General features: G+C 36.0%; 1 protein-coding gene across 1 annotated transcript in view; it reads left to right on the top strand.

Annotated features, from left to right (window-relative positions):
• DPP10 (dipeptidyl peptidase like 10) overlaps positions 1 to 16,632 on the top strand; it is a 187,963-nt gene that overhangs the window by 159,636 nt on the left and 11,695 nt on the right. Inside the window, exons 12-19 of the mRNA XM_042827227.1 lie at positions 1,644 to 1,682; positions 2,808 to 2,915; positions 6,064 to 6,155; positions 7,595 to 7,642; positions 8,320 to 8,441; positions 11,529 to 11,576; positions 13,669 to 13,767; positions 13,876 to 13,945. Of these exons, the coding sequence (XP_042683161.1) occupies positions 1,644 to 1,682; positions 2,808 to 2,915; positions 6,064 to 6,155; positions 7,595 to 7,642; positions 8,320 to 8,441; positions 11,529 to 11,576; positions 13,669 to 13,767; positions 13,876 to 13,945 (626 nt within the window). The remainder of the gene's footprint in view (positions 1 to 1,643; positions 1,683 to 2,807; positions 2,916 to 6,063; positions 6,156 to 7,594; positions 7,643 to 8,319; positions 8,442 to 11,528; positions 11,577 to 13,668; positions 13,768 to 13,875; positions 13,946 to 16,632) is intronic.

Genomic DNA, 16,632 nt, shown 5'->3' with positions numbered 1-16,632 from the left:
ATCTTTCTGGCTCTCACAGTTTACATACTCTTAAGAAAACATGTAAATTTCTGATAATTCTTACCAATTCAGCAGCAAAATTAAGTAACCAGAAGTAGTACAAAAGCAACAGAGATGTTTTAGTTTTGAGAGTAAAATAAACCAAGCTGAAATACGTTTTTCTTCTTGAGTGCAGCCTTTTGACATTCTTTGACCCAGGCTTTGACTTCTTAAATTCCTGAATTCCTTCTCTCCATTTTCAGTCTTGTATCTTAAATGCAACCGGCTGTTTTCCCGTTTTGAGTCGCAGTTTCTTCCTAGAACTAATTGGAAGTATAAATAGTATCTGTACATGCTCATATCAGTAACAACAAAGGCTTTTGAAGTAAAAATGATAATGGGTGATTAGTGTAGGTTGGCTTTTGAGTCAAAAAGTTCTTATCAGTGTCTGCTACTGAAGTCCATTGTGTTAGAGTGTTAGGGATCATTTCTGAGCTCGTTGCTTATGTGCAGTACTTTTGAATAGTGCAGGTTGCTTATCCTGACTTGTAATCTGAGAGTTAGTCCTCGTTCTATGTGTTAGATTATGAAATTTGCTGGTTGGGTTGCTGCCTGGTTCCTTTTTTTTTTTAAGAGAATTAATCACAAGTCACTGTGAGCAGTCCCTTCTGAAAGGAAAGCTTTATGTGCTCCAAGATCAGTGGACTTATGTGAAGTAGGTATCCAGGGAGCCCAGGAGATAATATGGAGGAGAGGGATGGAGTGAAATTCCACTCCAAAATAAAGGAAGTGCAGAGGAGAACCTTGTAGGTGAGCGAGCAGTGCAGCGAGCACAGCTTGGCCAGGGCTCAGTTTGTAACCCTAGGCAGTGCCTATGCTGGGATAAAATGATGGGTGAGCAAGAGCAATTGTGTGAAAATGCAAGCTTTCCTCATGCCATTTCATTGCAACTGTGAACCTTTATTTATTTATTTTAGCATTTTGCACGTTCTGAAATTCCAGAAAGTACTGTATGGAGCCAGTTTTATAGCAGCCATAGAATTTCATTTTCAGGCCATGTATTTACGGATGTATTTATCTATAGCTAATAAATGTTGATTACTTCAGTGTGACCTTGACAATTTACAGTGGTTGACATACATTCTATTCTATTTTTTTTCCAACACATGCATGACAACTATTTGTGAGTTTTTGTATTTGTCTGTTTTTTAAGATGGCACAATTTGAAATATGAGCATGACCATTAAAAACCACCCTTTGCATTTATTTTTTTCTTTTTGCTTAATGCCACACTGCAACCCACTGAAACAAGGGATTGTGATTTGAAAAGGTCTCTCATTTTGAGCTTGATGCTGGCTGTTTGCCTAGTATTGATAGAGGACCTAAAATATCCACTTGTCAGATGATATCTAGAGCTAAAAACCAAATAGAACCACATGCATAAAGCATCTTGATAGCTAATCAAAAGGGATTGAAAAAGTCCCTAGTCCTTTGGTCCCCAGTGGTGGTCTACCAAAAACTCAGAATAAAGAAACTGACTTTTGAATTAAATTATCATTTGTTTCAATGTAAGTGCCAAAAAAGAAATGTGACAACTGTAGCACTGTAGGAAAAAAAACCCACAAAATGGCTTGAGGCCATAAATGCTATTTCTTCTGTTACAGAAATATGAAATGCAGTCAGAACTTTGGGTTCCTAAACAGGTATGATATAAACGCCATTTCTGTCTGTCTTTACTGTCATTTTTATTTAATTGCATGATTTTGTAAGCTATTAAATAATAGTTTTATAAGCTATTAAAATCCTTTTAAACTGGCTGTGTTTTAGGATCTTTTAGGGTTTTTAGAAGTGACTGTATAAACATTCAAGTAGCATCTTCTTTGGTAATGGAATTGCTGTCTCTCAGCATCTCATAAGACATTTGGCTCTTTCAGTGACGATGTCATTGGTTGAAGGAGACACAGCTTTCCATAGAGCAGTTCAGATGTTTGAGATACATGTCTGGGTTTTGGAGGCAGTGTTTCCTTCAGTTTTTGATCTCTCTTCATCCAGCAATTCCATCCATCAAGCTCAAGTATTAGAAGTCATATGGGTTATAATTGGAAAGAATAAGAGTAATATTTTTAAATTCATGCCCAGAACAATATGTTGAACTAAATACGTCAGCAAATGATTTCGTTTGCATAGCTTCTGAAAAGCCATCCAATCAATGTATGAAACACAATCTATGTCAGGCTTCATTTTGCAGTGTGAAAATGTGAAATCATTTTAAACATCTGTGCTTATATAGCAAGCAGTTGTCCTTTATTACATCTGTGTAAAGTTAGCCATGGAGAAATGATGTCACATCAGCCAACAAATTATGGTAAAACCATGATTAAGAATGTTATTTAAATGTGTATATTTTTATGTGTAATTTTATTAAAACTAATGAGTCCTAAGTAAGTACTCACTACAGTACTAAAGTTTTTCTGCATCCAGGCTATGGGAATATTTTTTCTCCTGATCAGAAGTAGGACTTATTTCTGTCATTAATTGCATGCCTGAAAAGAAACGTATCCTGGAAAATCCCACTGCATTAGAGATGAGACTATCAGACCTTTCCACAGTGAGGAACAGTTTTGCAAGGACTGTACTTATGCTTCAGGACAAGATTGCATAATGATAACTACCTGCAGGAACTACAGTGTTTTAAATCTAAGGGTATTTCTCCATTTGTTTTCATGGCAACTACAGAAAGCAAACTGACATGAAACCTAAGGTTTCTTCTGAGGCTTTGTGAAGTGAAAAGGAAAGCATGAGAAGCTAACATAATCTCACACTTACAGAATGAAGAACCTGTTTTCTCCAGGGATGGCACTAAGTTCTTCATGACTGTCCCTGTGAAACAAGGAGGCCGGGGTGAATTTCACCACATAGCCATGTTTATTGTTCAGGTAAGTTTTTTGTATCCCATTGGTTGTCTAGGATTGAGAATGTTTTTTGAAGGTAGGTGGTCATTTATTCTGTCATTTATCTGTCTTGCGCAATAAGTGATGCTTTCTCTTTCTTTACTCTTATGTGCTATGGTAGCATGTAGAATTTGCATTTGAGAGGTATTTCCAAAGTACACTCTTTGGAATGTTTCCTGTTTCTTTGTACCTCATTAAATGCACTGTAAATATGTATGTACCATTTAAAATTTTGATTCAGAATGTTTAGAATTCTAGGTGTGTATACAACAAGAAAGGGAAGCAATAGCAAAAACTTAAAATATTGTAAAAATTAGTACCCAGTTATTACCCACTGCAACATTCTCCAGTTGCTTCCATTTCCTAGGGACATTGCTTTCCAAAGAAGAATCTGAAAGAAGATACATTCCTGCTATGACTTTGAAGGTCACCAGTAAGAAGCTGTGATCACCTAGGAAATTATGCCCTGGAACAGAACATTCCAAGGCTTCTATTTAAATTCCCAGAGCATTAATGTAGATACTTTAGCAGAGCCATATGACATAGGAGGGATTATCAAGCTACCCAAACTATCAGAATAACAGACTTGGCACCAGATGACTCTGTTATTTTCCCTTATGACAGTATTCTGGTATGAACACTGAGTCTGAAATGTTCGCAGTGTACTGCAGACAGCATAGAAACAAAAGAGCCTTCATGAAATTTTAACTTGAAGAAGCAAGAAGATATTTGGTCACTGGAGTATATGTATGTAGAAAGAATGAGAGAAGAAAAAAGGAATCAGAGACTTGACAAATACCGTCTTCTAAAGAATACAATAGCTCAGATGAGAACCTAGTAAAGAGGTATTAACGGAATAACCACACAAAAGTTCACATTGGAAGAAAAAATCTGTCAGTCAATGATATTTTGGTTCCTTTTCCAATATTGTGAAGAAATATCTTCAAAATACAAGAAATAATGATGAAATAAATCTGAAAACTTGCAGAATTCCCAAGGATGTTACTGATACAATCAAATTTGGTTTAAACCTACAGGTCTTGATGTTTTCATTACTATGGAAACTTGATCTGTGTTTAAAAAAAAGTTTAAAAAGTTAAGCCATTCCTATTCAATTTAAATATCTACACGCATTTAAATACAGCTTTTAACACCTCCACAATTATTTTAATGTCAAGATTATGATTAGGAGCTTAGTATTCTGTCTCTGTTGGGCAGAATTAGAATTCTGGCTACTGTAGAGCTCCAAAAATAAAACTTAATTTTTGCCTGCCATTGACAAGAATAAACATGTCTAAATCATGCAAGCTATGACAAATTTGTGTTTAAATATATAGCTGCTCCCTGGAAGAAAAGGAAATGCAGTATCTCATGTAGTAACCATTAGTCATCAATGAACAACATTCTGAGTGGTAATGGAGCTGATACAGAGCAGTGAAGGACTGGAAATGTGTTTATATGATGTGCTTTACACACTGCATTAATCTGATTGTCCATTATTTCTAAAGCAAACATGGAGGCATAAAAATTATATTAACCATTGCACATAAAGTCTGTTGTCCCATCAGATGTTTGTCACACCTTGTGAGAGCCACAGTGGCATGACAGGTGCCATGAAGAATGTAAAGCAGCTGCCAGATGATTGTGCTTTCATCATGTTGGAGCTCAGTTCGAGTTTGTCGTATTTCACTATACTACTCAGTGTAGATAGCAGCTCATGAACAGAAATCAGCCAAAGTATAGGCTTCAGAAAGTTTAAATGATTTTACAGACCAAACATGAGCATACAGTGACAAAGCGAATTTTAATGGCTTGCTTTAGTTTCATTTAATCATGGGTCTATTTGTCAGTCTTCAGCAGAATAGTAACAAATGATGATTTTTCTTGGGCTGCATTTCTTTGTACTTCAGAAATGCGTGTGTCAATGATATAATCCAAGCGGGTTAGCAGAAGCATCTAATTAAGTCTTCTGGCAGGGGGAGGTTACTGTCTATCATAGATTATTTACAGTCTGAATGCAGAGGGCTAGATATGTGTTTTATTGTATTCAAATGCTTTTGGTAACTTATGAAATATTTAAAAGAAACTAATCTCAAAATGGGATTGAATCATAGGTCATGCACTAAAAATTTCTTACTTGGGGTTTTGCAACTTTAGAAAGTTCTTTTTCCCACCACAGAAGAAATATTATAGAGAAATTTTAATGGATCAAGGCGAAAACTTCCTGCAGGCTTCATAAATTATGCATTATGGCCATAACCTTGAAAGGTGACCGTGTTTATTAATGCTTGGCCAGGCTTTTTATTGCTGTTTCTTGTTAGATTCTGTGATCTCAGTATGAAAATGTCTCTTTCAGTAGTTGCAGTTCCCATCTCTCCAGAAAGGAAAGAGTTGTTTGTAGAAAACCTGTAGAAAACTGATTTGTGTATTTTCTAGAGACATCACTGAATAGCAGAACCTTTCTGAATAAGGGAGCCAGCATTTTAAACATCTGTACAGCACCTAGCACAGCATTCCAATTTCAGTCGGTGTTTGCAAGTCTTTTTGTAGTGTTAGCAGACCATTCCTTCCTTGTGGATCTGTTCAAAAAGAGATCAGTTCCAAGGAACGCATTTTTGTCTTGCCAGTACCAATTGTGTCTCATTATTGAATATGAAAATAGGACATTTTACATCCAGGCCAATCATCGTCATCTCTGAGCTGTGCCACTGTAAAGGAAAAAAACAAAACAAAACTAAGAGAAGTAAAATATGTACAGAGATAAGATTCTTAGCTTGAAATATAGGAATTCTCAAATGTGTTGGCGTATGGACAACTGAAAGAAACATCTGGTGGAATCTGAGATAATACTGACTTTGAAAACTTTATATACAGGAAAGAAAGATTACTTAAAGTTCCAACCTGTAATAACATGAGCCTACAGTGACAAAGCAAATCTTAATGGCTTGCTTTAGATTCACCTAATCATGGGTCTATTTGTCAGCCTTCAAAAGAACAGTTTTTGTGAGTTAAAGATATTATGTTGAATGTTAAAGATTTGACAGCTGTAATTGGTAATGAGATGCACAAACAGTCCTGCTAGGTAAAGAGAAATGTAACAAGATGAAAATTAATATTTTTAATCTCTCTCCAGGCTAAAAGTGAGCAGATCACTGTGAGACACCTGACATCAGGAAACTGGGAAGTTATCAGAATACTGGCATATGATGAAAATACTCAAAACATGTAAGCACTACTCTCTTTATTTTTGCAAATATCTGAGCTATTAAAGTGGAATCCACTTAACTGGAAATAATGTATCTGAAATTAAGCATCAATATTTCTTTCATAACTTAATCATAACTTCTATGCCACTGAGTGCATAAAATGCCACTGTCAGACAATTTATCTGCCAGTGTATTGTTCTGTTTTTATGCACAGAGAAAAGGAGTGTATAATGACATGAGTTGACTCATTGTGGTTTAAGAAAACACCACACAACGCAGCAGTGACAACATTTTTTTGGCCTTTTCTTGGATTCCAGAAGAGCAAATCATACTAAATGTTCAGTACTTGATAAAACCCAAGATACTTCAGTTTTTCAGCTCACTTGGCTACTATCTGAAGTCTGAACTTCAATGATCTGATTTTAAACTCCAAAATTCCAATCAAATCATCCAGCCCCCAGATTTTGACCCAGGAAACAGATCTTCCTGAAGCCCCTCTTGGCATTACAATGGGAATAAGCACCACATAACTGGTGATTTCTGCTAGCAGAGAAGAACTGATGCAAAACATTTCAAGGTTCCAGTTGACTTCAGTGGATCTTAGTTAGCTTTCCGATGTATCTGCACATGGCAAAATAAATCAATACATAAATGAAAATCATGTGTCAAATCCTGATTTTCTTTGAAGTAAATCATACTTCAGCAAGGACTTTTTTTGCACCTGCAACATCTCTGAAGTCAGAGAAATACCTTTTTTGGCCAATACTTTCATGGATTTAAGAGCTGTAGGTGTAGAGAATGTCACGAATCTTATCCAGGGCTCAGCAGAATAAATGAGATCAGGATGCAGCCAGCTTGCAGAGAAGTGGCAGACTGCATATGTGCTGTCTCAGCCACTTGAGAGGATTTCCATACCTTCCAACACTGCAAACAGAAACTTTGAGAGATGCCATCTGGAACACACCAAGAACTTGCCTTGTTACTATGTCAGCAGCTCTATTAATCCTTTTTCCACCCTTGTAACCTTGCTGTAAAAATTCCCAAAGGTCTCTAGACAGAAGAAAGAGTTGGTCAACAGCTCAAAAACGTTTTCAGGTATCAGAACATCTATTGTATTCTATGATATAATTTCAGTATGACCTTTTTTTGGCTGTTTGGATTTATATTGGAAATTCCTGAAGTGAAGGAAGAACTTGTTCTGTATTTATAATATGCAGAAAGGGATCCTAGTGGCAACTGGAGCTCCTGGACGTTACAGAAATTGAGCAAAACCATTAAATGTTATGCTTATCACTATTTAACTGTGAAATCATATAGCTTTTGTAATAAGTATTCTTCATAACAGGTTTTAAATAAGTCTTGGGAATTGCTAATTTAAAAAAATGTGCTTTACAATGTCCTGTCCCAGTCAGACAGTTTACCAAACTGAGTTTAACTTTGCTCATCTTTTGGATACAGTTATTTCTTAAGCACTGAAGAGTCCCCAAGAGGAAGACAGCTGCATAGGTAAGGAGTACACATGGTCTGTGTTAATAGCATCTTCATCCCAAGCCATGAATGTTAAGATGACATTATGTGAGCTTAATTGTTGCTGTATATTATATTATTTATATTATGTATATATTACGAACTGTAAGAAGGAAAGAATCCCAATTTTTCGAAATTAAAAAAGCCAACAGAATTTTGTGTTAAAAAAGAGAAAAAATGTATTTGTACACAAAATATTTTTACAGTTATCTTTACTAGCCCTATAAGAGCATTGAAAATGCTATGCATAAAGCAAGAATGTAATACATGTGTTTGTAAAAACAGTGAAAGTCTTCCAAATACAGATCATGTTTGTTAGACTCCAGTCATGCAATTTAAATTGTGTGGCCAAAGAACATCCTTCTTACACAAACCACAGTGCTTAGGTCTGAAGTTAATAATCGATTTCATGGTGTCCTTCAAATGTTTTTACCCCAGGGCACTGCTATTGAAATCCCTGCTTTGGGCAGATTTTGGATTCTATCCACATTACCCGGTTTAAAGAACAATGCACTCTGTTCTCTGTGAACAGTTTGCACCAGACACAAAATAAGATAGTGATAGTTTGGCAAAATAAATTCTATCACTCTGGTGAGCTGATTCTGTGTTTCTTGTATTTTATTCCAATGGAAAATGTTTCTGATATTTTTCCCCAGTGTGTCAACAGTGGGATCATTGAATCGACAGTGCCTCTCATGTAACTTCTTGAAAGACCAGTGCACATACTTCAGTGCAAAATTTAGCCCCAGGAACAGGCATTTTTTACTGCACTGTGAAGGTAAGTCAAATGCATAGTTTGTAATAGTACTGTGTTTGCTTTGAATTAATGTATACCCATAAGAAATTCATTAGGCTGGAGTCTAACTTGTAGCACGTTAAAGGATTATTCAAAATTCTGTACTGGGCTCCTTGAAAGACACTGAGTAAAGATGTTCTGTGTAAAAGCTAAATAAGCACATGACATCAGAAAGCTGCTTCAGTCCTAGCCCTTCAGTTTTACAAAATCACACTGTCTTTCAAATTCAGCCTCACTGAAAATCCTTTACAACAAAGGATGGGATTTTATAATGGTGATACTGTAGTTCATAACAATGAGTGGAGTAATTTATTTAATTATATCATGTTTGGGGATTGATCTTGCACAACTATACCTAGTTAAAAATGAAGACTTTTAACTTTTTATTGCTAGGTTGCATTCCAGTAGCACTAAATGGCATCAGTTGGTTCAGAGTTGGTATATACAAACAGAAAACTAGAACTAACACTCAGGAAATAATACAGATAAATAAATGATTGTAGGAACAGTTTCACAAAAGCATGTAAAAATCAGGAATAAAATTTATATCTTGGCTTATCAACCTTGAAACTTGCAGTATTTTATAGGCAGTGCTCTCCTAACATTTTTGCTCAACATCAGATTGAAAATAGTAGAACACAAGTCTGAAACATGACTGGCTCATTCTATTTACATGCATTTTTTCTACTTCTTTTGCGACTGCAGATTGTTTTACACAAAAATAAAATCTGCCAGCTTGAGAATTGAATCTACTCAAACAAACAGTGAATATAAATTGGCTAAAATAAGTTGTTTTTTTTAATTTTTCTTTTTTTTTTTTTTTTTTTTTTTTGTGTGTGTGTGTGTGTGTGTGTGTGTGTGTGGAACTGTACCTATAATACATCACTGATTAGAAAAATGAATATACCACCTCTATGGTTTCTACACGGATAAACCTGCAGCAGAAGTTACGGAGATAATCCCAAGGCCCAGTATGGAGCTCCTCATTATTTAAGCAGAGTTCTTCCTTGTGCTTGACATTGTCCCTATGGGGGAAATCTCAGATTCCTGCAAGAAGGATCACTGGTAAACTGGAAGAGATATTTGCTTTGAATCAGGAAGTATGCTATGGCCTAGAAACATGACTTCTTGTTATTTTGTTAGCAGAATATACTTAGCCTGTATTTTTTTTTTCCTTTGGTATAAAACTGTGGATGCCAATAGGAGCTTGCACATAAAGTTGCTCATAAGCTTTTGATTTTCAGTGAATTTGGAGATTCCAGTTCTCTGCTTGAGTTTGTAAGATTGCAGATCACCCTCTCAGGATTAAACCTTCACTTCAACGAGTAGTCACCCAGTGACTTGAAAATCTATGGGGATCTCTGATCTGGTTTGATCTATGAAAGTTTCTTCCACCTTCTGTTTTCTTAATAAGCATCTTTATAAGGTCATTTTTTCTTTTTAATTACTCTCAGCCAGACCTGTCTCAGTTATACCAGCTGTATCCATCTCCAGAAGGTCTCCAGAGGCCTCCCTGAGTGATGTGTTCATTTTTAATCTGATAGGAGGATCAGCTCCACAGCTCTCAGTCTTGGCAAGCATCACTTATACCTTTTCTTCTACAGTGCTTGTGGACGTTTCCTTTAGCACTTCATAAACACTAGCAGATGTTACTCTCTCCACTCAGATAAGTTAGGGAGTAATTAGAATTAGAGATTAATTGTTTTTTTCCCCTTTTTATTCAGCAGAAAGTAAGATGTGCTTAGTGTCAGTTAGAGCAGACCGATGGCAAAACCAGGAATGTGCTTAGTTCAGATGAGCTGTGATACGATGCCTGTAGCACAAGTCTTTCTCCTTTCTGACTGGTTGTTAATGTACTTTAATGTCCTTTTTCCTAAATCTGATGTTACCCTTATTTTTTAGAACAGTAAATAGAGATAGCCTTGAAAGTGCCAGTGCTTTTCCTTCAAAATAAATAAATAAATAAATAAATAAATAAATAAAAAATTAAAAAAGCTCAAAAAACTAAGAAGGGGGAATTGAAGAAATTCTCCTCTTGAAGAGCTAAGGAAGAAAGCTTTGATTGCCAGCAGTATACCTGCAAGTTTTTTGTCAATGTTCTTCCTGAATGAAGATAATGAAATTGGTAACATCTTCAGTGGAAGCTTTCTGAGGCTGTGAGTGGCATCATACCATTTATTACAGGTACTTAAGTTTCCTTAGGCTTGTGGCTCAATCGAAAGAAACAACTTCCTGAGGATGACTCAAAATGTGTGACTTAGTCTCTGAGTTGCTCACAAAGTGAATACTTTTTTTCTCCAAGGAATATATAGGGAGTCTCAGCTCGTAGCTGAGTCCATACTTTCATTTGCCACAGGGTCCACAGGGACCTCATCCTTCCTAGCCCAAACAGTGGCTACCTGTGTCACTGTTTGACAGAATTTGAGCAGTTTGAGCTCTTGTCTTATTGAGATAAATCTAAGTTTTGTGTGCACAAATTCTGTTTTTGGGAGGGGTATCAAGTGGGACAATTCATTTACTATGAAGCAGGATTAGATTACATTACATTAGATATACCATATTATTGGTGCTATTAAAGAGCTCAAATGCCCAAGAGTTTCTTGAGCAGAGAATTAAATGAAATATGTGATAATTTTTCAACACCTCTGTAACTTTTCCATAGAGAATAGAAGTGGATATTATCATTAATTCATTTTCTTTTCAATCTAATGTTACAGCTTCTGAATGTCAAACTGAGCATCTTCTAGCTTTCTCTAGCTTTTGAACTCTTCACTTGTTGTTAAAACATGGAGATGAGTATATGGAAAATTCCTTTTAGATGAGGGAGCTAAACTGCTTGCTTATGAGATGGAATGCAGTTTCAGTTTGGCGCTATTGGTCTTGTAATCTTCCCCACGTCTTTCCCAAGAGACAGTGGTGAAATTACTGCTGCATTTGAAGTGAAGCATGTGTGTGGGGATTACAGCATCTGGCCTTACAAGGTTACTATTTTTTCACTCTGTTATTTACTGAAATACTGAGTAGTAGGCGCCCTATACTTCCTCTGTTTTTCTTCTGTCTTCAAAACAGGGCCAGGTGTTCCAGTTGTTAGCGTGCACAGTACCAGTGACACTGGAAGTGAGTATCCCCCTTGGAATGGGTGAATTTTATTATTGTCTTTGATTTGGAGAGTGTGGAAGAGGGGGGAATAAAAGAAAACTAACATATGTGCCATTCATAGAAAGTTCTACTAACTGCCTGTCAGTGATATCCACGTCTGTAAATGATACGGTGAAAGGGTAATAAAATGACTACAACTTTTCCAGGCTTTTTGGATATGTTTTATGCTAAGTGCATATCTTTTATCTTCTGTTTACACCTGTGTTAATTAGATGGCAAATTGCTCTTCATCCCTTTCACTTGCTATGTAAATTATACTGCCATTACAATAGGCCTCCTGTATTTTCCCAGATGTTTTCTAAAGGTTATAATCCAGTTATCTTGAAGTAAAGTGCAAACCTTGGAGGATGGATCATAAAATCTGACCTACATACAGCGAACTTAGATACAAATAATAAAGAGTCAAAGTGTACCTTCAGTGAACTCAGAGTATTTTTCAGATCAGAGCAACTTCAGTGGCATTTTCAGTGTTGTTAGCAAGTCCAAAAATAAGGCCTTTATAGGAAGGTATTCAATGCCTCTGAATTGTGAAATTTTACTCTTTACTTTATGTATGTTGACAGCAAATCTATAGCCAGGTATTTTCTGGTTGTTTGAGGTGCACTGTGGTATAAAACTGTCCCTGAGCTGTAGAATTGGCCTCATGAGATCTTCCTCTAGTGAAGTACAGGTAACCACACTACCTCCCTACTTCCAATTCCACTGTGGTTTCACATAGCATGAACATGTGGATCAAAGGAAGAGGAAGATCTTTGCATTTGAAATTAGACCAATCATTACCTGTCCTGATTTCATTCAACAGTTCATATCCAGAATTTTTCCCAGAATCCAAGAATTTTGTATTCTGCTTTTCTGCATTCTTTTTGACCTGAGACAGCTGCTGTTAAACTGCAACAGGAGACCTGATCATGCATTTTGAATTAGCATACTGATCAATAGTATCATGCTATCAAGTGTTCATCTGTCCTTTGTCTTCTTTTTTTCTTAATGTCACTGTTGATAGTATTTGTTAATCTCAGTGCCTTATCACACTAAAGTGGAGGAGTTTTATCCAATTCATTAAGAGGTAGATACTGGTAAAGTAGAATCTGTTGACTTCTGTAGAGCTTCTGAGTTCACTGAAGGTACACTTTGACTCTTTATTATTTGTATCTAAAATACTATTGATAGTGAATCATTGTAAGAGATTTATGTAGAGCATCTTAAAGCAAAATAAAGCAAGTTAGAATAGAGGCAAGTTGTTTGCTGTAGCAGCAAGAAACCAAATAATAAGACAGATAATTTATCTATAATATTTCAGTGCAAGATTAGATTATCCTCTTCAATTAATAAAACAATAATTATGGATTACTTCAATTATTTCATCCTGAGAGTATAATTACACCATTTTGGTTGACTGCCCAGAAAAGACATGCTCCTTAAGTCCAAAAAAGGACTGAAGTGGAGGGTTTATTATTTAATTTTTAAAAAATTACACTTTGGAATCAGAATTGTTAATTTGAATAAAAAGAAGAAAAGAGGGGAAAAAAAGGAACTAATTCATCTTCCATATGCAAAATGATTGTTTCAAATCTATTTGCAGCTTTAAACAAAACAGAAGTCTTGTTCTTAGCTGAAAAGCAGAAGACAGATAAGGATGTGCAGTGGTCAAGTAGAGCTGTAATGGTGAAATATTGACGTGCAATATGTAATCTGAAAAAACAGGATATAGGATATTGCCCAGCAGACTGGTTTTTCTCTTCTAATAACTACTGTTGATATTGTTAAGGATTCTGGCATTCATGTAGTTTATCAGCAATTTCACTATTAGTGTTCAACAAGGCAAAGCCTGCTGGAGTCAGAAAAGCAAATAGATGTATATGTTTTGAATGAAGCTAGTTGCTCTCAAATTGCAAAGCAGTTCCATTATAAAAAAGTAGTTAAAGAAAGAGATCACTGAGAGGAGTTATCAATGCACATTTGTCTTTAATTTCTTTTTTAATACCAATTTCTATATGATATGATGACTCTCTGTACCTTTTAGTTTGACTGTTCTTGCTGTTTTCTACAGAGTTTTATATTTTGGAAAACAATGCTGTCTTGAAGGAAGCTGTTTTTAAGAAAAAGAATTCCAGGACTGAAATTAAAATGCTTCACATTGAGGATTACGGTAAATTTCGCAAAATTTTATTTTAGCAGACCAAAACTTTTCTTGGAATGTTACTGTTTTTCAACTATGTAACTGCGAGTCTTTAATGTTTTACTCTTTTCTCAAAAGAACTCCCTTTACAGTTGTCACTACCAAAAGATTTCACGGATCGGAACCAGTATGCCCTTCTGCTAATGATGTAAGTATCAGAATTGAATCACAGTAGACAATTAAAAAATATGTTTCATAGAAAACATTTCATTCTCTAGTTAGAAAGTGGAATTTGTGTGTGTGTGTGAAATTACCCCATGGATTTCAATTGACAAATGAAAATATTTGTTCTAGGGAAGATTTTGTTATAGGCACTGTCTGGAAGAGATGCCTAAAGTTTTTGTGACCTTGTCAAAGCTACTTCTGGTTGATTTTATTTTGACGAGGTGAAGCACCAACCATTCTGAGATGTAGCTTCAACTAATTCTGTCTTGGACCCATACTGATCGCTACCCACAGAGGATCACATGCAGAGTGTCTTCTTTTTTTTTCTCTTTTTTTTTTTTTTTCCTTGATAGAAACAGAGCTTCTGAGAGGGTCTGAGTTAAGAGGCATACAGCAAAACTGTGTTTAGCAGCACTGGACAGAAGACACAATGATTTTTGAGCATTGCTAGCTGAAAGCATTTTACGTGTGATTCAAAGCCTGTTGCTATTTATAGAAAACATCAATGGGATGTGGGAGGTACACTCCAGCAGTGTATGCTGTTTGTTTGAAAAGAAATAATGTGTATTCCTTGCACAGACACTCTTTAACTTAGTTACACAGAGACTGCATACCTGAGGAATGAAGCAGAGTCGCGAGCATGGTGACAGGCTGCCTGGGCTCAGCCACCTGAGCTCAACGTGTTGGATGCCAAGGGTGTAGAGGGCTTTCCTGTATTTACAGTTTTATTTCTGGTCCTTTCTGGCCCTGAATTTGTCTGTTCCTCTGCAGTAAAGCTGTGATTCCTAATGACCACAGGAGAGTTTGTCCTGATGTTAGAGCGCAGCTCTGTTGACTTCTGAATCTCATGGAGGGCTTCACAGTTATGTTTAATATCTCCAAGAATAAGCCTTCTTCCTGCATGCTTGCCCCTTGGGTAGACGTTTCTGTCCCAGATACGATGAACTGATATGAATTTTACCATCACATATGTATTTTCATAACTTTGGTAGAGCAGTAATACAACTTCTGCTGAGTTGTGTCACCTGGAGCAGACATCCTCTTAATGACGGTAGAGATCCCTGTTGCTGTGTGCAAGGTCAACTTCACAAGCTTGAGCTGCTGAGTGATGCTGAATTGCTCTGTTCAGCTCAATTCTTAGATGATAGGATAGAGAGGCATGAAACTACCTTTTTCTAGGCCCTGTTTGTTCAAATCTTAGGTTTTTCAGTGGTACTTATGTGCATTTGTAGAGGTTCTCTTCCTTAAGTGGCTCTTGAACACCTTTTTATTTTCCTGTGGAGAAAGAGGATGCGTGGATTATTTTATCTTTGCAATATTTGTTAGTGTGATCTTGGAGCATGATGGTATTTTAAGGGTGCTGAAGTCCAACAGACCGTGTGAATTGACACCAGCAGCATTACAGGGAGCTGCAAAAGCTTGAGCTTGTTCTTTTTTCTTAGGGTACAGAGGCACTAAGGTGTTAGCAGTGTAACACTTCTCTTTTCATGTATCCTAGTAAGTAGATAATCTGCCATACAGAGATGTGGTAGAACATGAAGCTGTTTCAGATAAAACCTCAGGAAGAAAGGAAAGATCAGAAACCTTAAATAGGCCCTGGAAAAAATATGATAGGAAAAAGGAAAATCAGAGGAAATACCGTTATGAAATGTTTTTACCTATATACAATTTAAATAACCAAGAACAGTATTGAGACAGAGTCTAAATCTAGGGTCGCTCTTGTTATCAGTGCCTACTGAGTGAATAATGTAGCCAGTTCATAATATATTGATATATTTTGTAATCGATTTGTTTTTTATGGTGTGCACATGGGATAAAAAATACTTTAGTTGTGAATACAAGCTGTTGTATTTATATTGTAATGGAGAGATACAGCCTTTTAGTCAAATCCTTGTCTTTATAATACTGAATCCTCTAAGGGAGATGAGGAAAAGAGAAAGTGAGTTTTAACAAGAAGTTCACCAAATACATATCTACAGTCCATATTAAATCCCTGTTTCTGTTTATGGAGGTTTCTGGTGCTTTGTTTCCTAAACTGGAGGACAAATATGGCACATAAGATGTAACAGAGTGCGATGATTGCTTCAGAGTCTCTTACCTTCCCTGAACCACGTATTCTGCTAGGATCTGCTTTGCTTATGTGGTCCTGTGTAAAAACCAGTTTTGTCAGTTAGAACTGTTCTTCAGTCTGGTTTTGTGATGCATAGGCTGTAAAGTGATAGATTATAACGTTCTCCTTTCTTCCGTTTGTTCTCCTAAACAACTAATGCATTTCACAATTTCCTTCTGATATAATAGATACGTTCTAGCTAATTAGAGACATGTACACTAATTGCCTGAAAGAGTGATTATCATATCTTTTCTATATAATGAAGATCAAAGTTTAAATTCCATAATGATTTGCTCATAATGGTTCCTATTACTCATTAAAAAAGTTGGAAGATCACTCCTTAGTAACACACAGGAAATGATTAAGTAAAGTCTTTGGCATTTAATCTGAGTAATAAGATGAGATGTGATAATCATCCTTTATATTTTCTTGAATATAATTAACCTCATTCCTTCAAAATCTTTAGATAATGCATCTTAAATGTCAACATTTATTATTGAACATCATTTAAAATATTCCAGTATTCAACTGGATATTGTAAAACTGAATGATGGAGAGAT

The sequence above is a fragment of the Centrocercus urophasianus genome, unplaced genomic scaffold (genome assembly GCF_019232065.1).
Source record: "Centrocercus urophasianus isolate 14NV4802_14NV808 unplaced genomic scaffold, USGS_Curo_1.0 seq_28, whole genome shotgun sequence".
NCBI classification, from domain to species: domain Eukaryota; kingdom Metazoa; phylum Chordata; class Aves; order Galliformes; family Phasianidae; genus Centrocercus; species Centrocercus urophasianus.
This window is presented reverse-complemented; position numbering and strand designations above follow the sequence as displayed.